General features: G+C 45.6%; 1 protein-coding gene across 1 annotated transcript in view; it reads right to left on the bottom strand.

The window, feature by feature from the left end:
• Positions 1–20,331, bottom strand: part of TRIM66 (tripartite motif containing 66) — a 47,110-nt gene extending 26,779 nt beyond the window's left edge. The window contains exons 1-9 of the mRNA XM_012000246.1: positions 20,232–20,331; positions 13,258–13,361; positions 11,167–11,314; positions 9,847–9,979; positions 9,401–9,517; positions 7,894–8,008; positions 7,202–7,348; positions 4,497–4,614; positions 1,575–2,479 (exon numbers count right to left, since the gene is read on the bottom strand). Of these exons, the coding sequence (XP_011855636.1) occupies positions 1,575–2,479; positions 4,497–4,614; positions 7,202–7,348; positions 7,894–8,008; positions 9,401–9,517; positions 9,847–9,979; positions 11,167–11,314; positions 13,258–13,266 (1,692 nt within the window). The 5' untranslated portion in view covers positions 13,267–13,361; positions 20,232–20,331. The remainder of the gene's footprint in view (positions 1–1,574; positions 2,480–4,496; positions 4,615–7,201; positions 7,349–7,893; positions 8,009–9,400; positions 9,518–9,846; positions 9,980–11,166; positions 11,315–13,257; positions 13,362–20,231) is intronic.
• Between the last annotated feature and the right edge of the window lie 4,716 nt (positions 20,332–25,047).

Here is a 25,047-nt window from a genome sequence, read left to right as displayed (position 1 = left end):
CAGCACCAGTGGCAACAAAGGCTAGTGCTCACCCTGCCCTGCCCATCGTCACCACCTACACATTGTGTACTGCTTAAATGTTTTCCAAAAAGAAAAATACTCTTATCCCAACTCTTCCAAAGACTATATGCTAATGTGAAAGTCTTAGGATGGAACCCAAACCAAGAATTCTGAGCTAATTTTGTGATATTCACTTTAGCAATCATAACCTAGTTTTGACTTACATTTTAGCTTGTGGCCCTCTACAAACCCTAGACCCTTCTCTGCCATCACACGGATTATTCTATATCTCCTCAAAAGAACTGGGCCTCAGGGGAAGACATTGAAGCATGATCTGAAGTTGTCAGTACTGAAGCATAAATGTGAGGCCTTAGATTCTATAATAAAGTAAAAATCTGTAAAGCTGCTTTGAAGATATAAATGTGATTACAGATTTAAAGGGGACACCACTATAGAAAAAGTGAGAGAAAGGTAGAGAGAAGAGGATAGAACAGGAGGTTCTGGGGGAAAAAAAAGAAAATCAAGAGCTAAGAATGAAGATGTGAAATGCAGCAAAGATCCCAGGGGTCCAAACTGCACCTCTTCAACTGTCTTTTAGCTGAGAAAAAAGAGGAGCAGCATCCAATATCCTCCTATGGAAAGAAGAAGACTTCTGTGGCGTTACAGAAATGTCAGCAGACCAGAATCCAAGTCTTAGCTCTACCTCTTGACGTTGTATGATATGTAGACAAACTGCTAGGCTTCTCTAACTCCCACTTACATACCTATAAAGCACAGATGGTAATGCCTACCAAACAACATTGTCGATAGGATAAATGATATGGTGCAAATAAAACATACCCAGCTTAGTAGAAGTAAAAAAGTTTAAGTCTATATCTGTGCAATATTATAAAAGTGCTGCCTGCCAGCATCTAACATGGACCCTCACTCTGCTCCTTAAGCTCAGCCCTTCCCCCTGTCTGGGATTCATAAGGTCTGGCAAGGGAGCTAGGCAGATGACAAGATAAGAGACAGCCTCTCTTCTGCTCTGGCACTGGTAGGAGTTCAGCACAGCTCAGAAGGTACCATTGGTGGGCAGGGTCCCTACTGTCATCCAGGAAGACAGGGCTAAGCCAAGCTACTCTGGAGAGTAGTGAGCCTAGATCTAAATTGGGACTGGATACTACGCTCTCTGGAGCTTTTCTGAGGTGGGAGATTGAGTCCAGGGTAGTCTTGAAATGTGAGGGCTGAGCTCAAGGCAGCCCTAAGGTGCAGAAACTGTATTCCTGTGCTGCCTTGTTTCAGTAAGCTAGTAGGTGGGTAGACAGAAAGGCCTCCAAGAGCTCATCTTCAAGACATCTCTGTGTCTCAGTTGCTCATCTACTTCTGCAGAACATCCCTGCAGACCACTCACCCAACAAATTCCATTGATTCATATCCTAAGGTAGCCAGCTCTGGGTTGTGGCAGCCACAAAAAAAATTTTCCCCATCTTCACTGTAGAGAGAGGGCCACAAGCTAAAATGTGGGGAGGCTGTATTCTGTGAGTGATCCTAGGATGGGCAGAATATGTATGCCAAGCCACCCTGATGCTTACCTGCAGGGTCTCCTCCTGGCTCTGGGACTGAACAGGTGCTGGCTGCCTCACGATGTAGTTGATCTGCCCCACAATGGTTTGCTGAAGATGCTGAGGAGATTTGGTCTGACTCAGTTGCAAGCTGGGCTGTTGAGCCTGGAGAAGAAGCTCCAAGTCCTTCTGCATTTCCTCCAGCTCAAACTTGTGATGCATTATGTCCACATTCTGAGAACAGGCAGGCCCAGGAGGGCTCTCATGCTGACTAGAAGCCAGATGCTGGGATGGAGGTAGAGGTGGGTGTGGCTGCTGTGGGGGAGCGGGGAGGGGAGGTGGTGGAGGTGGTAGCTGCTGCTGTGGCTGCTGCTGAAAGTGACTGAGCTTCAGCTTCTGGTTGTGGCCAAACTGGACTTGGATAGAGGGTGTCTGTAAGGTGGGCTGGGCATGGGTTCCTTGCTGAACATCCTGTGGGGGGACAATGCACACGGGCTGGGAAGTCAGCTGCTGCCCCAGCCGCTGGGATGTGCTCTCCTGCTCCACAGGGGGCTGGGTTTCCAGCCAGGGCTGCAGCAGCTTTGGTGGATGAGGGCTGCAGGCCAGCTCTTTCTCCCTGGGCAGCAGGGCAGAGCTCTGCAGAGACCCCAGCTGCTGGGGCACCATCTCAGAGGGCTGCCTAAAGTTGTGGGCTGGGTGCATGCTGGGTGGGGGGACCTGGCCTTTGAGGGCAGGCGAGACTGGAGAGCAGTGGGAGCAGCACACAGATGAGGAGCACACTGCTGGAGACTGGAACTTGTGAGAGGGGTGGCTAAGAGCCTCTTGCTGAGCCACTGGAGACTGGTGGCTTTGATAAAAGGGTGATGGCCCCTGTAAGCCTCCATAAGCAGGAGTATCTGCCCGGGACAGTTGTCCACCTTCAGTAGTTATGCAGCCTGAAAATGCAGAATAGAGAGTTTTTCAAGTTTTTCAAGTTGCTCCCACCTTGCTACTTCCTGCTCCTGGGACAAAAGAACCTCATTTGACAATCCTGTACCAGGCACGGAGATTAGGAAATTCAACCCTTGATATCCTAGACTCAGTCTAGAATGCTGCCAGTAATAGCACCTGTATGGACCTGCTTTGGGGGCCTAGGATATTTGAGAAATTAGCTCAGTTTTTACCAGATGCTCAGCCCTGACTCTGTTTCTATCCCACTAGGGAAACCATAAGCTCTCTCAAATAGCACTCATTTTTTTTTTTTTCAACAGAACAGCCCAATCAGACTCTGACAAAAAGAATCAACTTTGGGGTGGGGAGGAAGTATGCCAGAAAGTAGCAAAGGGTAGAAAGTCATGCCTGGGACCAATGAACAAGTTCCCAGATACAGGCGTGGGGAACTGTGTGTTGAGCAAGCAGGATGGAAGAGAGTGGGGAAGCTCTAATACCAGGTAATATGGTTTGGAGCTGTGTCCCTACCCACATCTCGTGTTGAATTGTAATCCCCAGTTTTGGAAGTGGCGACTGGTAAGAGATGACTGGATCAAGAGATTAGAGTGGGGAAGCTCTAATACCAGGTAATATGGTTTGGAGCTGTGTCCCCACCCAAATCTCGTGTTGAATTGTAATCCCCAGTTTTGGAAGTGGTGACTGGTAAGAGATGACTGGATCATGGGGGCAGATCCCTCATGAATGGTTTAGCACCACCCCTTTGGTGCTGTTCTTGTGATAGAGTTCTCGTGAGATCTGATTGTTTAAAAGTGTGTAACACCTCCCCCCTTGCTCTGTTTCTTGCTGCTCTGTCCATGTGATGGGCATCTTCACCTTCCGCCATGACTGTAAGTTTCCTGAGGCCGCCCCAGAAGCCGAGCAGATTCCAGGATCATACTTCCTGTACATCCTGCAGAATCATGAGCCAATTAAACCTCTTTTCTTTATAAATTACCCAGTCTCAGGTATTTCTTCACAGTAATACAAGAATGGACTAATATACCAGGTCAGTGCCAGGTACCAGCACCACCCCCTGAGGTCTCTAGGTTCCTTGTGCACAAGTAGATCTATGGCTAACCCAGTCTAATGACTCCTTCATCTCATTATTTTGATGAGGCTTACTTAGAGGAAGTCTGAGCTCCTTAAGGAAAATGTGTTTTATTCACCATTGGTTCTTTGGTACTTGGCCTGGGGCCTAAACAAGAGTAGGTGCCTATCAAAGGTCTGCTGAGTTAAATCAAAGGAAAGAGGGAAGAAAAGAAATAAACCTACATATCATTTGTCATTTTGCCAAGTTCAACAAATTTTCAATAAGATTAACAGCCTCAAATGAAGGCAGCAGCTGGCCATCAGTTTAACAAACTCGTTAGGCTGTCAACACAGGCACAACTTCAAGCTGTCTACATTCTGCCTAAAGACTGAATGCCAGCAAATGTTTGCAGCAGGGAAGAAAAATGCACAAGGCCATGAATTATCTGCTTATATCTCAACTCAAAAGGATATGTCTGTGTAACACAAACATGCACACGCAATTTCACTGTTGCTTAGATACCCCTGCTTGTGCCCACACATGTATACCTTTGTGTGACCACAGAGACACACATTCATCTGTACTGCCATACAGCATTCTAGAGAGCAGGGTGACTGTCTTGTCTCCTTCTCAGCAATAAAACCAAGGTAACAGGACATTTACACAGAATGGTAAACTCAGATTTCAACTGGTCCTGATACAAAGTCCTATATTGCCACTGTTATTTAAATTCCTCATTCTCTCCTCTTCCCCCTCAGAAAAAAAAAAAAAAAAAAAAAAAAAAATTCAAAAAAAAAAAAAAAAAAAAAAAAAAGTTTGCTGAATGATTCCAAGACCACTGGCAGTCCCAGGGAGTGCTTTTTCTTAGGCATATGCTGACCTACCCAGTAAGGTAAGTAATTAGGTCAAAGCCCAAAGGGTGGGTAGGCCTGGGTGGGTGGGTCCAAGCTCACCAAGAGAAGCTAGCTGCTTGGTCCAGAAGTTAGGCTCCCAGGTGAATCTGATACTCCAAGGGGAGCCAGGATCTGTGTTACAACTTGTCTCCAGCAATCGCTGCATCTGAAACACAATCTGACAACAGCACCAAAGGTCATTTATTTGGGCATCTTGCACCTAAATGACAACTCCCCTTCCCTTACTCTTTGGACAAGCTGAAAGGCTCAAAGTCATGGCTGTTTAACCTCTGGTCATCCTCCATATTCTCATTCTCTTGCACCTTAGCACCTGCCCATCCTCCCAGCTGATCCCTTTCCTCTTATCAAGACTTCTGGAACCTACAGTCTTTTATTTTATTTTATTTTATTGAGACCGAGTCTCACTCTGTTGCCCAGGCTGGAGTGCAGTGGCACGATCTCAGCTCACTGCAAGCTTCGCCTCCCAGGTTCACTCCATTCTCCAGCCTCAGCCTCCTGAGTTGCTGGGACTACAGGCACTCACCACCACACCCAGCTAATTTTTTGCATTTTGTTTAGTAGAGACGGGGTTTCACCGTGTTAGCCAGGATCGTCTCAATCTCCTGACCTCGTGATCGGCCCGCCTCAGCCTCCCAAAATGCTGGAATTACAGGTGTGAGCCACTGCACCCGGCCTGGAACCCCTACATTCTTATCTTTTCAGGCCTCAAGTGATTTGTCATTCTCACTCATGACATCATTGACTGGTGCTCCATTCATTCTACCATCACCTCAATTTAAGAGCCTAGTGGGGGCAGGCATTTTCTGAGCTCCCCATTGCTGTACTTCCATTTGCAGGTAAAACACCCTTCTGTCCTACACAATAGCCCTCTTCCTCTCCCATCACTTTCATCTATTTCTCATCACTAACTCTCCTATTTATCCAGGGCTTTGGCAAGTGTCCAACTTACCCTGCCATCCTCTGGTTAACTAATGTCCCAACTAACCTCTTAGCCTCTTATTTCGTTGATCTCTTGCATGGCAACCACCTTGTTTTCAGTTTAGTCACCATACCTAGACCCTATTGATCATTTACAACCATTCTACCTATGAGACCTTTAAACTCCAACAACCCACTCTGGTCATAACAAGTTCATGCTCTTTCAGAGTATGTTCTTCAACCTCTCCAAGCCCTGCTCCTTCAGTCCACAGGACTCCCCAGCTTCCTGTCATTTATAGTAATGATATCACTAGTGTCCTAATTCCCTCCCCATCGCCAACTCCTACTCTTAGGTAATCCAGTCATACCAAAGCCATGTTACCTGGGGCCACTTCAGTGATTATTAATTTTAGCAGCACCCCTCAGCCCTTTCTCTTGTCACTTCTTGTCATCTTTCTCTTCCACTGCACTCAATGACCATTTAAAATCTTCACTTTGGTGCTACTTACCAATGTTTTAACCCTCTTATTATTACCTCCTATTTCACAGAGAAAAAAAAAGACACCATAAAGGATAAATTACCCCAAACTTGTATCCCTTCTACCCTCAAACTTAACTACAGCATTGTCCCCTTCCTGTCCTCCCATCTCAGAAGGGACTGTCCTTGTGTTTAAGGTCAACCAGTTCACTCTATATCCTTCCTCCTGCTTTCTCAGTGTACTTACCCCACCACACACCTCTCCTCTCTATCTTCAACCTCTTCTACCACATACATGCGTGCAAATGTTTTCCAAGCTTAAAAAATGTTTCCCCCAACTCACTGTCTTCTCAGGCTATGTTTTTATTTTTCTTCTTTTCATTTCTGTCTCTACTTCCTCACCACCCATCCTCAGTCTCCTCATTCTAGCTTTTGACCCTTCTACTTTGCTGGAGCTTCTTTCAGAAGATAGCCTGATTCCCAGATCTCGAGGCTGCTCTTCACTATTCATCTTCTTTCACCCATGCAGCATTGCCAAATGGGTCACTTAAAATTGGAAACTGTTCGTTTCTGTGTACCACACTCTGTTTTGCTTCCAACCTCTGACTAGTGCGTCTCACTCTCCTCCACTCATCATCTTCCTCTGTCTATGCTGAAAACGATGGTATTCCCTGGGTTCCCAACTTTCTCTCTTCTTGCTCCACACACTCTTGCAAGGTGATACCACTGATTTCCTGGTGACTCCTACATCTCCTTCTCCAAAACCAACTTTTCTTCTGACTTCCACACCCATATATTAGAACAACTTTTTAATGGTAGGTAGCTTGGAGTTGGTTTTGGATGCACTATAGGCACCTTAGACTCAAAGTATTCAAATATAAACTCCATCAACTTCTCTCAAAATTCTTGCTCCCTCTCCTGGGTGCTGCCGTCTTCTCAAGCCTAATACTTCAACCTTATCTCCAACTCCTTTTCTCTCAGACCCCCACATAAACCCCAGTAACTTTCTATGAGATGCCTAGCACACTACTCATGTCCAGGGTAATGTCTGAACCAGTGACCTATGACAAAAAGCTACAGACTTTCCCAACTGAGCTACCATTGGGAGGGCAGGACCATTTCAGCACCTGCGTCCTCTTTGCACTATGGGATTTGGTGAAAGATGGTGTTTACTTACTAACCCAAAAGCAGTGATTGAATTTGAAGGATGGATGGAGCTGCTATTTTATTCCTCCTTCCATTCTAAAAAGAAAAGGCACTTCCAAGGACCACCTCATTGCCCCTGTGACAAAGGGGATGCTCTGATAAGCTTCAAGAACAGGCTGAGGAGTTGAGAGATTCCTCTTACCAGCTCTTTGCTGAAAAGAAAAGGGACACTGGTTTTGCTGCAGACAGCCCAGTTGATGAAATTCTGCACATGCTCAAACTGACGGTTGAGAACCATGATGCTCTGTAACTGCTGTTCCAGCTTCCGCTTTCTCTCATTAGTAATCCCCTGGGTACAGAGAGAAGACAGTTATTGGACTGTAATCCACCTGCTTGGGAAGTCTGGTGGCCTGTGTATGTCACTGATGGAATCAGATGAGACTATCCCTCTGAGAGGACAGTAGGGCAGAGTGTTGTCATGGGATGCTGGCTGATAGAAAAGGGGAGGGGGAGGTGGTGGGAGATTTTATGGTACACATATGGACTGGGTAATAAATGAAAGAGGAAATGAATAAATGTCTATATCTCTTGGACATAGATTAGCGAAGAAGGTAGTTTGTTTCATGACTTTCTCTTCCAAGATTGTAACCCTGTGCAATTAAGGATGGAAGCTGCCTAAGAGACAGAGCATCAAAGATCAGCTTGACCTGATTTTCTAGCCCTTCATGAGCCACCCTCCCAAAATTAGGCTGACATTTTAAAATACAGGGAGCAGGAGACAGCTATGGAAGCTGCATATCTGAATTACAGCCTAGGCTTCCCTCGGTCCTGGGACTAGCTTGATCTGTGGATGGTTTCTGAACCCATCCATCTGATCCATCTGTCTATACATACCTCTAATTCCTCTATTAGCCCATTGGCCTGTTTGTTCAGCTCATTCATCAGAACCATCTTGGCCATTTTGATCTGGTTTTCCACCTTCCTATGCTGATGCTTCACTTCAAAAATCCTGTAAACACAATGGGACAAGCCATGGTAAGCTTTCCTCATGGACTATATGAAGACTAAGAGACAGCAAACATAAGCAGCAACTTGGAGGCTGCCTACTGAGATCAGGGCCTAGCAGACACCAAATACAAAAAAAAAAGAGCCTTCCTCCACCACCCCACCTTTTGTACACCTGAGCCCCACTTGATCAAAGTTCAGCTTGGTTTTCTCTAGGTAAACCTCAAGTCTACACCCAGGTCAACCCAGTAGCCCCCAGTTGACACAGCACTAGAGGTAGGACCAAAAGAGAAAGTATGGGAATGATTTATTGTAATTTGTTGTCTTTAAAAGGAGGATGCTCCAATAAATGTCACCATGAGGCAAAAATACGCAGAAAGCAGACTAGTGGTTTCTGAGGGCTGGGAGGTGTTGGGGGAATGGAGAGTGACTAATAATGTTTACACTATTGGCATAATAACATATTAGATAATAAACAATAATAAACATTATATAATTATATAATAAATAATAAACATATTATATAATATTTATTATAAACATATAATAATGTTTATATTAATGTGGCTTCTTTTTGGGGGGATGAAAATGTTTTAAAAGTAGACAGTAATTATGTATGGTTGCACAATTCTGTGAATATACTAAAGGCCACTGAATTATATATTTAAAAAGAATAATTTTATGATATGTACATTATATCTCAGTAAAGCTATTTTAAAAAATTTAAAAAGCATGGGCTTTGAAGTCACCACAGACCCAGCGTCTAAACCCAGCACAGTCACTGGCTAGTTGTGTGATCTCAGATAAGTTACCTAACCTCTATGAACCTCAGTCTCCTCATCAGTAAAATGGAGATAATCCCTGACTGAAAGAATGGCAAGAACTGAATAAAATAATGCATACATGATACCCAATGCAGTGCCTGCCACATGAGGTGCTCTCAGCACCTACCACTTCCTCTTCCTATGTAAAATACCAATGATTTCATGTGATTTGTAGATTAATAGAGAACACACAGGGAAAGGGGTGATAAAGCGCAGATTGCCCCTGGTTTGTTCCACCCTCATAATAAGCAGCACTCTCGTCCCTAGTGTCTGCTTGGTACCCTTGTTCTCAAGCACCGACTTCTGGCTAGTTCATAACATGTATGCTTTGACCCAGACTCACTCTGATCATCCTGACCTAGCTTGGTCTCAGTTACCAAGTGATGACTTAATGATCCCTCCTTGGCCCTGAGACCTCTAAGGCCAAGACATATGCCTTCTAGGACATATGCCCACATCTGCTTAACCATAGTTCCTCTTCACAGGCACTACATCTGATGGCCTGTTGTCGGAATCCCGGGTATGCAGGAACACAGCATTTCCAGCACCGGCAAGGCACTAGCCTGTGCTACCTGTCCTCAATTTGCTTTGCAGATGTCTGTAGACTGGATTTCTTATGTGCCACCTGTGTAGTCACACTTTCCAGAAGCATCCTCTGGTTTTGCAAAACTTCTTCAACATGTCTGCACCTGGGGGATGAGGCAGAGAAAAAGCTGAGAAGGGCTGAGTCCTACTTTGAGCATGCCAACCAAGCGGGAATCTCCACAGGGGATTGTCTCAGCCAGACCCATGGAGGCTGTGATGACTTCTAGTGAAAGTCTAAGGCACCACAGGCTCTTGGCCCATTAGGCCTTTCCCAAGGAAGTACCACAACAGGAGCAGGGAAAAACTTCAGCCCAGGGGCTGTAGGTTGGCTTGGGCAGGGAGAAGATTTTGATGCATGGGGAGCCCCAGAGCTCTCGAAAGTAAGAAATCCAGAGCCCTCCCCAGCCCATTTCAGGCAATCTGTCAGCCCCACCTGTGTTCTTTGTGTTCCACCATCAGGCAGCTATGGCAAGTGAGCATATCACATGTCTCGCAGAATAGCTTGAGTACTTCCTGTGTGTGTAGAGGACAATACAAGGTGAAGTCTCCGGGACCACTATTCACTCCTGCCAGAGAAGACAGAGAAAGTGGGCTTCTCTTGCTCAGTTAGACAGACCTCTCAGTTTAAGATTTGCTGCACAGCCCTCCGCCTTCAGAGGACACTGCAGAAACACAGAGCTTGGGAGAAGTGGTACAAACAGGAGATGACTCTCCAGGGGCACAAGGAGGATTTTGGGCTTAGCTTGGGTGGATTTGCCCAGTTGTCCAGAAATAGCACACCATCAAGCCTGAGCATCCCACTACCTGCCACAGGCTGAGGAAGGTACTTGCTACTACTGCACATAGATCTCCTACAAAACAATGAATCCTTCACAATTAACCTCAACCTGTTCATTAATCAGGATTCTGTTTTAACAGAGCTGAAACCAGCTACCCAGCCTTGCCAGGCTCCAGGCTAGATCTCATGGGTCATGAACTCTGGTTCCTGTGGATTTGACAGATGTAGAACCCCTTTCACAATTCAAGGGCCTTGAGAAAAGACTTTCAAGAAGAGTGTCATTTAAAACAGATGGTGGCTGGGCACAGTGGCTCACGCCTGTAATGCCAGCACTTTGGGAGGCCAAGGTGGGCGGATCACCTGAGGTCAGGGGTTCAAGACCAGGCTGGCCAACATGGCAAAACCCCATCTCTACTAAAAATACAAACATTAGCTGGGCGTGGTGGCGCATGCCTGTAATCCCAGCTACTCAGGAGGTTGAAGCAGGAGAATCACTTGAACCCAAGAAGTGGAGGTTGCAGTGAGCCGAGATCGTGCCACTGTACCCCAGCCTGGGTGACAGAATGAGACTCCATCTCAAAAAAATAAAAATAAAAATAAAATAAAACAGATGGTGCTGGATAGACAAACGAACAAGCCCTGATCCAGACTAAGTTAATCAAGTAAATAAATTAGAAGGGTGGCATGATTGCTCTAGAGGTGAAAGGCAGGGAGCTCGGCTAGCTTCCACAATAATCCAACACCTTCCTCCCTGTACCATTTCATCCACACACATCCACCCCACTCCCCACAGGGAGGGACAGGAGTGAGTCACCCCTTTGACTCTGAAGGAGACTTCCTTTGGGAAAGGCTCTGAGACTGTCCCTACCTTCTCCCCCAGCAAGGAAACAAGATCGAAGAGCTATTCTCCAGGGATCTTAGGGTTCAGCCCTGCTTTAGGGCACAGGAGTGGGCGAGGAGAGGTGGAATTGGTACCTAGAGATCCCTTCTGGGCCCGAGGAAAGAACGGGCCCCCAGAGACAGGGCTGTGTCGGTGTTCCTCTGTGCAAGAGCTGCATAGCCAGCGATTGCAGTAGGTGCAGAGGATATGTGCTGCCCTCTTCTCCTTGCACTCGGAGCAGTTCTGGAAGCAGAGAGTTCTGGAGTTACTGACATGATCCTCATTTGGGTCTGCCTCCACAAGTGGCAAATACTCTAAAGACAGGGGTCCTGCAGGCCTATTCCTCCACTATTTTGGAGTGTAGTCTGTTTTGCAGAGCTGTCTGGGAGTAACATGCCGGGGCTTGTGAAAGGAAGCATCCTTTGTGACCAAAAGAACAGTGGCTACGTCAGGCATGGTGGCTCACACCTGTAACCCCAGTACTTTGGGAGGCCAAGGCAGGAGGATTGCTTGAGCCCAGGAGTTTCAGACCAGCTTGGGCAACATAGTGAGACCCCATCTCTACAAAAAGTACAAAAATTAGCCAGGAGTGGTGGCACATGCCTGTAGTCCCAGCTACTAGGGAGACTGAGGTGGGAAGATCGCTTGAGCTCAGGAGGTCAAGACTGCAGTGAGCCAAGATCATACCACTACACTCCCGCCTGGGCAACAGAGGAAGACCCTGCCTCAGAAAAGGAGGAGAAGGAAGAAGGAGAAGGAGAAGGAAGAAGGAAAAGGAGCAGGAGGAGGAGGAAGAGTAGGAGGAAGAAGAGGAGGAAGAGTAGGAGGAGGGGAAGGAGGAGAAAGAAGAGGAGGAAGGAAAGGAGGGAAGGAAGGAGGGAGGGAGGGAGGAGGAGGAGCAGCAGCAGCAGCTGTCTCAGGGGCTGTTCACACAAGTCCTGTGCTGAAGCTAAGGATACCTAGATGCATAAGCCAAGGATCTGACCTCACACTATCCATAGCACACAGGATGGTATGCATTAACTGAGTAATGCTGTAATAAAAAGGATGCAACATAAGCAAAGGAAGCAAAGGAAGCCTTCCAGGAACTCAGTCTAGGAGTGGCTAGGAAAAGTTTTACAAAAAGGAAACATTAGAGCTGGATACTGAATGACAAGTAGGTTCACCAGGCAGACAAGGGAGGAAAATTTAGAGGGCAAGCACTGGCAAAAGCAGGAAATTCAGAGAGGAGTGCTTCAGAGAGGAGAAGGCCCACATATGGGATTACACAGCAAGATGGTCAAATGCAGCCAAGAAAGGGCAAGTACAGGCCAGCGTTCAGACTTGCGCTCCCACACCTGGGTTCTGCCTGATCTGAGGGTATCTAGGCCTCTCCCAGTCCAAATGTTCATTCATTTGGTAAGCAAATATCTTGCCAGGGCTGATATAAAACATCAAGAGAAGGGGAGATTTGGAAAAGTTGGCCTATCTGTGCCTGAATCACAGAGGCCACCAAACTGATGTGAATTCTGAAAGTTTTACTAATTAAACTATGAATTCCTTGAAGGTAGAGTATATGGGTCTATCTCCCTAATATCCAGCACAGGGCCTGGCACATGTGAGACATTCAACACAAATCAGTCACAGGAACAAGTAAGTAAATTAGTAAATTAGTAATTTACTAATTTAGATAACAAGGATACCCTAGTGGAAAGAGGAACAGAAGGGCTGCCAGCCAGTAAGTGATAAAAAATTTAAGAAATTCAGGAACAAGGCGATAGTTGGTAAATACAGGCAAGATTAACAAACCCATTTAATCTAGGCTGGTATATGAATTTCAACTCAGGATAATAAAATAAAAAAAAAAAAAGCCCAGTACTGGTATTTTTCAGTAAGAGCTGTAAGAGAGAAAAAAATAATTACATATACAGTAAGCAACTCTTAATATACCTTAACTTACACTCACCTTCTGCTAAAGGGATTGATACTAAAAGAAGTCAGTAATTTTCACTTAATAGAAAACCCCCTCATTGTTTTCCCCAACTCATGCATTTTTATTTTCTTCTAGATGGATGGATGGATGATTAGTAAAACTGAAAGAGAAGTAACAAATCATATAGAGTGATAGATAGATAGACAGACTTATGGACAGGGGCCTCACAGATTTCAGAAACAGATCAGCTGCTTCTTTCCTTGCCCTGACTTACCCTGGCCATCTTGGGTTGCTCAGTAGGAACACACTGCAGAAAAAAATGTTCAGTTACATCCCTGGTAAGATATACTTGTTCACACCCAGGACAGGAGATGAGCTCTGTGCAAGAAAGAAAGATAGCAGAGTCAGAGCAACATGGCTGATTATACCTAAGGCCTGGACATGGGGCTTTCTAATACACAACACCAAGATACGTGGCAATACCCATGTCTGCCAAAATGAACTACATTTGATGCCATAGCCTGCATTTACTATGTGGGTACCCTGAACATCACCATCCCATTGGGGCCTTCCCTACGGACCAACTGGTCTCCTCACATTCTTGTCTTTACCTGGTCCTACCTTCCTCCCCACCCCATAAGCCATGCTACTACAGGCCCAGCCCTGCTTTGGTTCTGACAATCAGGTGCCTTCTTGCTGCTCCCATTCCTCATTCCACATCCCTGAGAGCACAGCTCCCATCACTAGCCAAGATCCAGGGAGTCAGTTTAGTTAGAGGCATAGCTCCACATCATTACAGTTACCACATAGCAGGATGATTTGGAAGATCTCAAAGCTACAGCTTCCAGAAGGCTTTAGTCAGAGAAAGGCAAGCCCTCTCTGCCTGCTCATCTAGGAGGTATTTTTCTCTTAGACAGCATATACCAGTCAGTCTGCCTCTGAGGCTCAAAGGTCTTTTGGAGGGCTCTCTCCCCATAGTCCATGTTGGATGCAACATATATATGTATATTTTACCTATGAACAGCTTGACCTACAATCTCTCCCCAGAGAAATATATCCATCTCTAACACATTCTTCAGCATAGTGGGCTTCTGGACCATAAAAGCAGCAAAAGACTCCCACCCTGGAGACCACAGTGATTCTGCCGGCCCACCCCAAGAGCAGTCAACCTACTGGGAACAAGAAAATGAGCCTCTGGAGTAGGGCAAGGTACCTGTGTCCAGGGATGAGGGTGATCTGGAAAGGGGCTGGCTATGGCAGTGAATGCAGCAGTCCCGCTACAATCTCCTCTGTCTCATCTCTTCAAAATATGGAAGATGGATATAATGGCAGCTGCTCCAGACTTATAGTCAGACAAATGTAAGCCCAAATACCAGGTTTACCAGCCAATGACCTTGGGCAAAACAATCTCACTTAATTGCTCTGTGCCCCACTTTCTTCATATGTAAAATAGGGAAAATAAGAGTTGCCGTGCAGATTAAATTAGATAAAACTTCAGAAATCACATGGTCCTCCATGAAGGTTGACTTTGGATTCAAAAGATTCCTCATATCCTATTCACAGTAATGCAATAAACTCAATTATCAACTCTCTGGTGATGAAAGTTAGTTTGACTGGTAGATTCAAAAAATGGCCACAAATTCTTCCCTTCCCTGCATCCATACCCTTGCAATCCTACCATCAAAAGGTAAGACTCTCCATGAGCTTCAAGTCAGTGATGAGTTTTTAATTTTTAAAAGAGGTAGGACCCTTCACCCTTTGAATCTAAGCTCACCTAGTGACTTTCTTTGGCCAACAGAATGCAGCAAAAGTGACAAGTTCTCCAAGCCTAGGCCTCAGTGGCCTTATATAATTCTGCTCTTGTTCTTAGAACTCTAAGACTGCCATGTGAAAAATCTAACCTGGCATTGAGATTGCTGGAAGATGAGAGAGCATGCAGAGAGAGATCTCAGTTGTCTCAGGCATCCCACCTGAGGCCATCATAGACCAGCTAGCCCCAACTAACACACTAGCTGAACACAGACGCAAGAGTGAACACAGTCATAATTATTTAAGCCCAGGCCAAATGAGAAGAATTACCCAGAGAATCCCAGCCCAAACGGCCAAACTGTAGAATCATAAACTAAATAAAGTTTAGTTATTTTAACTACCAAGTTTAGAGGTGGCTTGTTATGCAGTAAAAGCTAATTGATACATCCCGGGAAAATCAAAATCCACAAAATCATGAAAAATAATAGTTTAATACTCCCTTACCCCACCAAAAAATAAAAAAAAATTTAAAAAAAGAAGAAAGAAAAACTTTCTGAGTCTTTGCAGAGCCATGAGTGTTAATGACAGGATTGCATCTGGAATGTCCTGCATATTCTCCTGCCTGTCAAGAACAATGGCCAGAGGTGGAGAAGGATGCTCTCCACAGGTGACATCATCCAGGGGAATAAGGCTACTGTCCCTCCCTTCCACTTGGTTCACCCTGGGGAGGCCTCCTCCTCTACACCCAGGACAGAAATGCTGCTCTAATCGTTGAAAACAACATCCACAAGACTTCCCTGGTACCAGATGCCCAAACATCAGTCACTGTAACATGGCCTCATGAGCAGAATGAAAAAAGAGAAAGAACTTAATAGGTCAAAGAAGGCCTCATCACACATCCTCTGCTCCCTTGGCCTTAAAGCCAAAGTCCTCAGCTTGGCATTCAATGCCCTTTGCAAATTAACCTTACCTCTCTCTACTCTCATCTTTAGCTTTGCCTGCTATACACCCTGTGTTTTTGCCATGCCCAATATCTCTGCTATTTCTTGAATACACCAAACTTTTGCCTGACTCTGTGTCTGTGAAAAATGCTGTTTCCTCTTCCTGAAATACTCTTTCTTGCCCCTCTCCTTTTCAGATAAACTCCTATTCATCTTTTCATACCTGTTCAAATGTTCCACCTTTGAGAAGCAGGGTTAATTTCCCCCAGGATTAGTTAATTAGTCCCTCTTCTGGGTTCCCACAGCACCCTGAACATCCTTCTAGTACAACAAATATCACATTGCCTTTCAAATACCTGTTCATATGTCTGTATACAAAAATAAATCACAGTTGGTATTAAAGGATATTACCTGGTTTTTAGCAGATTGAATTATAGAGTAAGTCCTCACTTAACATCACTGATAGGTTCTTGGAAACGTCAACTTTAAGCATGATGATGTAAAATGAAACTGTTTTTTTTTTTTCATCAATGTTATAACAAAAGGATGTTTACTTAAGGACCTGCTGTGCATTGTTTTGCTTAAAATCACAGTTTCTAAGAATCTAGTCGATGATGGTAAATGAGGACTGCATTTCCTTTTTTTTTTTTTTTTTCTTTTTTCTTTTTTCTTTTTTTTTTTTGAGATGGAGTTTCGCTCTGTCACCCAGGGTGGACTGCAGTGGCACAATCTCAGCTCACTGCAACCTCTGCCCCCTGGGTTCAAGCAATTATCTTACTTTCTACACCATTAAAATGAGAGGAATAGGAATGCAGGGAAGTACAAATTATCCAACCCATTTACTCTGCCTACAGCAGCCAGGCGTTTTTTTCTCCTGGAAGCCAGGCCCGGTGGCTCACACCTGTAATCCCAACACTTTGGGATGCCAAGACAGGAGGATCATCTGAGGTCAGGAGTTTGAGACCAGCTTGGCCAATATAGCAAAACCCAGTCTCTACTAAAAACACAAAAATTAGCCAGGCGTGGTGGGGAGCACCCTGTAATCCCAGCCTCGGGAGGCCAAGGCAGGAGAATTGCTTGAAGCTAGGAGGCGGAGCTTGCAGTGAGCCGTGATTGTGCCACTGCACTCCAGCCTGGGTGACAGAGTGAGACTTTGCCTCAAAAAAAAAAAAATTAAAAATTAAAAAAGAAATTAAAGAAAAAGAAATATTATCCTGGGCAAGATGGGAAGGAACAGAGAGCCAAATAGCACCCTGGCTATCATCCTTGTCAGAAAGTCAGGGAACAAGCTTGTAGTTGAAAGAAAGCCTGGATTTAAGAGATTAGCCCTCCAAGAGGGGCTGTGCAGCAAAGAGCAGAGATGGAGAATCATCACAGTGGTGCAGACACTGTCCCAGGGAGGCTGCGGGCCCCAGAGTGGACCCAAAGGACATGCGTTCTCTTTGTGTCACAACACCTTTGTCCAGAAATTCTTCTCTTCCCTCAGAAGGTCCCTAACCCCATCAAGCTGTGTCAATCTTGACTTTTTATTTTTTTTAAAGAGATTCTCCATCTTTCAATGAAGATATCAAAGTAAAGTTTTACTTTAGACAATTGGCATATATCAACTCTTAGAGCTGTGTATAACCAAACATCTACTTAACAATATTTAATATTAATTTAGTTATAAATACATATTTAAATCACATTGTACATAAAATATTATTTAGATATCATGCTTTTTTCCATTTTATTTGGTTAATTATTATTCAAACGACAGCCCTACTCTTGTATTTCACATACAAGAACACTGATTCTGAGAAATATAGAGACAGGGCCCCAAGTCCACATGATTATCCCCCATGAGATGTGGGGCTTCTGTCTCCAGAATCAGGAAGTCACAGACACCAGAGGTGCTCCTGAGAACTTAGGAGCCTAGGAGAGCAGCTCTGAAAGTGGAGGACATTTAGTCCATCTGTCACAAGTACAAACACTTCTGGTCCTTGAGAGGTGTGGGACACATTGTCATCTGTACACCACCACTCTCTGAACCAGGCACTTTACATGTGTAAAAAATTCCCCAGGTGAAAACAATGTACAACCAAGTTTAAGACACAGCACCTACGAGAGAGCACCCCCTTCCCCTGTGGCTGAGCCTGATAGCTGTCTCCTATATCATGCAACTGAGAAAGGCACGCTCACCCAGCTGCACCCATTAACTTATCATTTACCTAATGTAAATGACGAGTTTTAATAATAGGTACAGCACACCAACATGGCACATGTATACATATGTAACAAACCTGCACAGTACCCTAGAACTTAAAGTATAATAATAATAATAATAAAAAGAGACTAAGAAGTTAAGAAAGACTCTGAATTCAGCTGTGATGTAGTTCCCCTCTGGCAGAGAAAAGGGCAGATTCCCAACAGACAGGTAGTGACCTGATACTCCTGTACCTGGGGATTGGCACTGAGTTGGGACCCAGACTCCCAGCTCAACTGCAGGACCCATAAGCAGACCTAGAGTGCAGCCTGAGGTTTGGCACTACAAGGACTGCTGCTGGGACCTAGAACATGCACTGAGCGTATATATCAACTCTTAGAGCTGTGTATAACCAAACCTCTACTTAACAATATTTAATATTAATTTAGTTATAAATACATATTTAAATCACATTGTACATAAAATATTATTTAGATATCATGCTTTTTTCCATTTTATTTGGTTAATTATTATTCAAACGACAGCCCTACTCTTGTATTTCACATACAAGAACACTGATTCTGAGAAATATAGAGACAGGGCCCCAAGTCCACATGATTATCCCCCATGAGATGTGGGGCTTCTGTCTCCAGAATCAGGAAGTCACAGACACCAGAGGTGCTCCTTAGACTACCCAGTGTGGGCCCAAGGAAGTTGGGCCCACACTGGGTAGTCTACCTTTCAGACATGAACAGCAAGGCCAAGGCAACATGGACACCAGGGAGGTAGGGGAGGAGAGAAATCCCAAAGAGGTCTCAGAAAGCTGGTATCGGGTCAGCTTAGGTCACCAAGCGAGAACACATACGTCACACAAGCCTGAGACCAATGCTAAGCAATCCTCTGAGCGTTAGGAAGCCCTTCATTCCACAGCTCTTGTCCAGGGCTCCAGGCAACTAGAAGCTGGGGTCCAAGCTCTGATCCCAACAGAGCAATAGCATCCACTGGAGGAGCCTGATGCTCCTCTGCTAGTTCCAACCTGTAGACCCAAAGCTGGACAGAGCTTCACTGTTCATCCAGGCAATTCCCCACCACACAGATGATGACATGGAGGCCCAAAGACAGGGAGGAGCTTAGCTAAAAATCACATGGCCCTTGTATAACATAGGTGATACTGTGAACCACTAAGCAGTCCCTAATTACCTCTGCAGCCACAGGTAAGATTCTCTACCTCCCTATGCCTCTGTCAGATGCTAAGCAATGAGAAAAAACACTCTAGTTGTATCCTCTGGCAGGCTGGACATCCTCACTAACAGTTCTGCCCTCCCACCCCTGGGCAGCCCCAGTCTACTTAGCACCAGCTAAGGCCCCCACCACACAGCCCCTGAAGGCTTCCTCCAACCCACCACTCAGAGCAGCACCACCTTCAAGAAACATGTTGCACCCCATCCCCAAATACCCAGTCCCTGCTAGAAAGACAAATTTTTATCCAAGTTACCCCTAAAGTGACTGCTGCTTCTGCCCCAGCTGCCAGCAGGCTTACCGGTGGCCCTGATGCCATGATTAGAGCAACACCTGGGATAGAAGTCAGAGGAGCGACAGGTGAGACCACCACAGGTCCAGAGGATGGTGCTTACCAAGCGCCCAGGAACACCCACCCCGCATGCTGTAGCCAGCCGGGCTGCAAGGCCTAAGCCTCGGGGAATGGATACTGGATAGGGTAAGGGGAGCAGCCTGGATCCTCTCCTTTCTCTGACGCATCCTCAGCCAGGGCTGCATTTCTCTAGCTCACCTGAGATACTCCTGCAGGAAAGAGCTTGGTTGACTCCTCCTGTTTCTGTTTATCTTGAAGGCTCTGCAGCAATTTTCCCAAACTGAACAGCAAGAGGGAGACCTCAAAGAGGCGACTCTTTTCCTAGCTGCATCTCCTTCCTAATCCTCTGGGTGCCTTGGAATAGAAGCTCAGAAGGAAGAAAACGACATTTTCAACTTTCAGGAACTAGGTCTGTCGCTCTCTGCACAGCTCGGGAGACAGCACTCTCAGCCTTTTAGGACTCCATCCAAAAATCCTTCAGCCCTCCATGTTCCCCAAAATGACAGTGCTCATGTGTGGCTGGAACCTGCCCCGATCCGGCAGCTCATTTAAATAGAGCTCATCACAACAACAGTGTTGGTGGAGAAGTGAGTAGCTGCAGGGCCCTGGGGACCCCCTGTTTATACGTAGGAAGAATGATGCAATCTGGGTATCAAAATAGCAATCCAGAATGGAATAACAGGCTCACGCAGCAGCGGTGCCTGCACAGCCAGAGCTCAAGTTGACACACTCTGTCAGCCCCACACTGCTGCAGCACGCAGATGCCAGGCACACACTCTCACCGCATCATTTTAAAAAACAGCAGGAGCCCAAGATATCCCTCCATGCCCCCGGCACTGAAGGAGGGTGTGGGGGGGCCTTCAACAGACATTGAAATCTGTCTCCTATATACTCACCTGCTCCTGCCACTTCACCTGAAGTCCTTATCCTGTGACGTCACAGTCAGTTGCCATAGTGACCAATTGTCCGTCACAAGCAGAGGATTAGGACTTCGAATGGAGAAGACACACATTTATGATGCAAAAAGGTCGTGGGGGTTCTCCCTTGGCAGCTAACTCTACCCACCAGGAAGATCCAGTCACACACAAGCAGAGAGGAAAAAAGGGAAGGATGAACAGGGTTGACTGGAGGAGACATTAGGATGGGGCAAGGCTACAAGTACAGCACAATTTCAAAAGCACGGAGCAACCAGATGAGGGGGAGTGGCAGGGATATGCTTGGAAAGACTGGCAGGAGAGTAAGTTCCTGAAGGAAACTGAATGCTAAGCTCAGGAGCTTGACCTTCATCCTAAAATAAAAGGCAGCCCAAAAAGCTTCTGGGAGTGACTGAGCTGGGCTTTATGATTATCTTGATGGACTGGACACAGGGAGGTCAGGGTAGTTGAGCATTAATGGGACCCTAAATGAGGGTAGAAATGGAAAAAAGCAACAGAAGACTCATTTCAAAGAGAACTGACAGGACATAAGCAAATTAGGATGTTGGGGCTAGTGGTAGTGTGTGAAGAACAAAGAGACAAGTGGAGCGCTGTCATGAACAGAGGTAGGTAACAGGAGGAAGAGAGCAGTGGCCAAATCCCATGTTATCTATGCCTTCCTTTCTCTGGCATCCTTGCCCTCTTAAGATCAGGCTTCATTCTGCCTTGCCTGGACCAGTGATGCCCAAATCTGGAGAGCTTCTTAGAAATTCTGAATCTACCAAACCCAAATCTCTTGTGTGTGGATGTGGGACTGGGAATCTGTATTTTTAGCAAGCATCACAAACAATTCTTAGGCATTCAGACCAGCACTGGTTCAAAGCCCAGCAATCAGGAACCAATGGCCTGGACAACTGCAGTAGTACAGCAGGTCTTCCTGTATCCAGTCCTATCTCCTCCAGTCGTTCTTCTAACTGGGCCAGTATGAATTTGTTTTTTTCTTGTTTGTTTGTCTTTTTTTTGTTTGTTTGTTTGTTTATTTTGAGACAGCGTTTCATTCTGCCACTCGGGCTGGAGTGTGGTGGCACGATTATGGCTCACTGCAGCCTCAGCCTCCCAAGCAGCTGGGACTACAGGTGTGCACCCAGCTAATTTATTTTTCATTTTCTATTTTTTGTAGAGACAGGGCCTTACTCTGTTGCCCAGGCTGGTTTTGAACTCCTGACCTCAAGAGATCCTCCCCTCTTGGCCTCCTCAAGTGCTCAGATTACAAGTGTGAGCCACCACAACCAGTCAGAATGACTTTGATCATATTCCAAAGTACAGATGTGACCATATTATACGGATCAAAAACTTTCAATGGCTCCCCACTGTCCACAGAATAGCTTAATCAAGATCCTTCACAATTTGGCCCTAAGTTTCCTTTCTGAACAGAATCCATACTTCTCTCTTTCAAGCATCCCATATTCCAGCCAAAATTAACTCCCTCCTGTTTCTAATATTTGCCCTCCCTTCCCCTCCATGTGCCTCATCCTAACACTATTCCCTACCTGGGAGTCCCTTGCACATGTTTCTGACTCTGCCTAGTTCCTGCACAGCTATTCCTACTTGGTGTCACCCACAGATTCAAACCACCCAATTTCCCCAGACAGAACCTAAAACAGGGGTCAGAAAGCCATAAACTGCCTGTTCTCATAAATAAAGAATACAGTAATGCCCATTCATTTCCATATTGTCTATGACTGCCTTCTGCTTTTCTGCTACAATGGTAGAGCTGAGTAGTTGGAACAGAGACCGTATGACCCACAAAGCCTAAAATATTTACTATCTAGCCCTGTGCAGAAAGTTTATGACATCTGGCCTAAAACAACAGCTCCTTAAATTGTGCTAGCCTCACCCTTTGGGGTTTAATTCTGATTAAGGGGATTTTGCTTGTTTCCAAGCCCATGTCCATCTTCGTGAACTCTAGTTCTGATAACTGGGTTGCATCTGAGCTGGACCTTCAAGTTTGTGTAGGATGTTTCAAGCAAGAAAAGGCGTTTCAGGAGGAAGGAACATTATAAATGGAGAATTACAGATATGAAAGTGTGAGGCCTCTTTGGAAAATCTTGTAAGGCTAGAACATATAGATAAATGACAGATGAGGCTATAACATTAGTTTGGAACCAGATTAAGAAAAGACTTGGAGGCCATGCTAAGTGTCCATTTTAAACTGCAAGCAACTGGAAGCCTTTGGGTAGCTAGAAGTGCAGTCCCGGAGTCAGAGGGAGTGATCAGGGTCAAAGCTAGAGCATAACCACAGTGGCAATAAGTGAAGTGAGGTCAGGAAAAATATCACTATTGGAAAGAATAGGGAATAAGCTGAGGTCAGGCAGGTATCCAGGGACTGTGAGGAAGAGCCAGACAGCCAATCTGAGCCAAGAGTCAGAATCTGGCTATGAAAGCCAGGTGACTGGCTGGGGCTGGAGATGGATGCATGATCCACAGCCTTCAGAGCCCATGCTCCTAGGAACCACCTGGCTGTGAAACAGGCTTTCTGTGCCAAGAAAGTACCCACAGTATAATGCAAAAAGTACAGGTAGGATGAAGTCTGGGCTCATTTCATTTGATAGACCCTCACTGACCCAGGTAGCACCTCTGTCTATTTTCATCCCAAATCTTAAGAGTCAGTGCAAAAACTGATGCACTGACATGCTCCATGCTAAGCCACTGATCCCTTTTCCAGCTGGGCCTGGAGAGAGAGAGACAGTTGGGGAACCAAGGGCAGCATCCTATTCTGGGTCTGTAGTTTCTACTGGCCCTCAAGTCCAGGAAAGCCCTGGACTGTCAGGCAAGGGAGTTGGGTTTTTTTTCTGGCTCTGCAAGTGACCGATCATGTGGTTTTCAGCAGGATCCTAGCCCTTCCTGGACTCCTGATGCTTCATCTATGCAGTGAGGGGTTGGAGTTTAAGGGCCTTCCCTGCCTCCTGGCCTCCACAGCACTCAACCTTAACTGCGCCCCCTTAAATCAGAAAGTTCCAGCAGACAAGAGGCCCCTTGAAGATCTCATCCATCCATCACAGCCATCTCGAGCTCCCTCCCTCAGCAAATCTGTTCTAGCTATAGCCTTCCAAGCAGCACTGGCAGCAGCAAGCACCTCCCCCAAAACACAGCCTGCCTCCTTTCCATTACTGGGGGAATTGCTCTCCCAGTAATGGGTCCTGTTCTGGAGTGCCAGTGCTACTCCCAGGGCCCTAGAGAGCTAATTAAGGTAAGAAAACTGTTCATGAACTAAAAAGCCACTCCACTGATAGGGCTCCGGGCTTCAGCTTCTGTACCTGCTGCACACCCAGCTCAGTAGACTGCCCTCCACCTGGGAGACTTGAGTCACTGCCCACAACAGACCTCAAAAGGCTGGACACACTACAGCACCTGGAATGAGCAAAGAATAGTCACCCACCTCCCAGGCTCCTATAGCTGAGATCTCACCCCCTGCCTCCCATTCCCACCCAAGACCATCAGAGCCCCTCCAGCTGAGCTGCTCATTAAGATAAGCATCATTTCCCTCTCTGACTCTAAGGTTGTAGCATCTTGCATCAGTTCCCTCTCTTTGGATATTCCTAAAGTCCCAAGGCCTGTCCAACGAGGGACCGTGATTGCTCCTCCTTTCAGCATTAGTAGTGTTTGGGGGATGCTGTCACCCTTCACTAGCTTCAAGAAGCATGGGGCTACGGTAGTAATTTGGTGTTCTTAAATCTCATTAAGTCTAGCCCTGAAAGCCAGAAAGGGCCTAGGATTGCCCAGTCTATTAGTGCTAGAGTCCAGGTGAGCTCTAGGGTCTGTGACTTCCAGCTACACCCCCAACTTTGAAAATGGGAAAAATAAGATACTAAACAAGTAGATTCTGGAATCTGCATCTCAGTATCAAAGTCAGCCATGATTTGTCTTTTAATTGATTTGAAGCGAAAAAATAAGTACTGTTCCTTTTCCTCGCATGGGGAAGGAAATATCCAATTAATTCCCTCTTCCCTTTCCTAAAATGACAAATAAAACCACAGCAACCCTGAGAACCTTGAAGACAGAGTCAGCATATGGTAAGAGTTAGTTTCAGGGATGTTAGCTCCCTTCAGAGCTTACTACATTTACTTAAAGTATCATTTTGGTACTCAATGGCCAACTTTCCAGATAGAATTTGACCTGGGACCATTTTTAATTAGCCACAAAAGCAAATAGCCCCAAGTAGATATTCTCATTGACTGAGAAAATCCAATTTCAATAGCTAGCATTTCTGTACCCAGCCATCGCACTGCATGGCTAAGCCACTGTATTCTCACCACACTCCTAACTTTGCTCTGGTCCCCATCATTAGCTTTTGAAGATCTTGCCCAGCTGGTCTCCTCAGTGCCTGAGAGGTGATGCAGACCCATTTTTCTAGTTGCTGGGGAGAATCTCAACTTGGCTGTGGCTGTATTAATTAAAGATTTGCGCTTGATCCAGCAATTCAAATACTGAGTATACAGTAGTCCCGCCTTATTCATGGAGGGTACATTCCAAGATGCCTGAAACAGTGGATAGTACCAAACCCTATATATACAATATTTTTCCTATGCATACATAGCTATGATAAAGTTTAATTTGTAAATTAGGCAAAGTAAGAGATTAACAATAACTAATAATAAAATAGAACAATTATAAGAATATACTG

Source organism: Mandrillus leucophaeus, unplaced genomic scaffold (assembly GCF_000951045.1).
Source record: "Mandrillus leucophaeus isolate KB7577 unplaced genomic scaffold, Mleu.le_1.0 Scaffold622, whole genome shotgun sequence".
Lineage (NCBI taxonomy): Eukaryota > Metazoa > Chordata > Mammalia > Primates > Cercopithecidae > Mandrillus > Mandrillus leucophaeus.
This window is presented reverse-complemented; position numbering and strand designations above follow the sequence as displayed.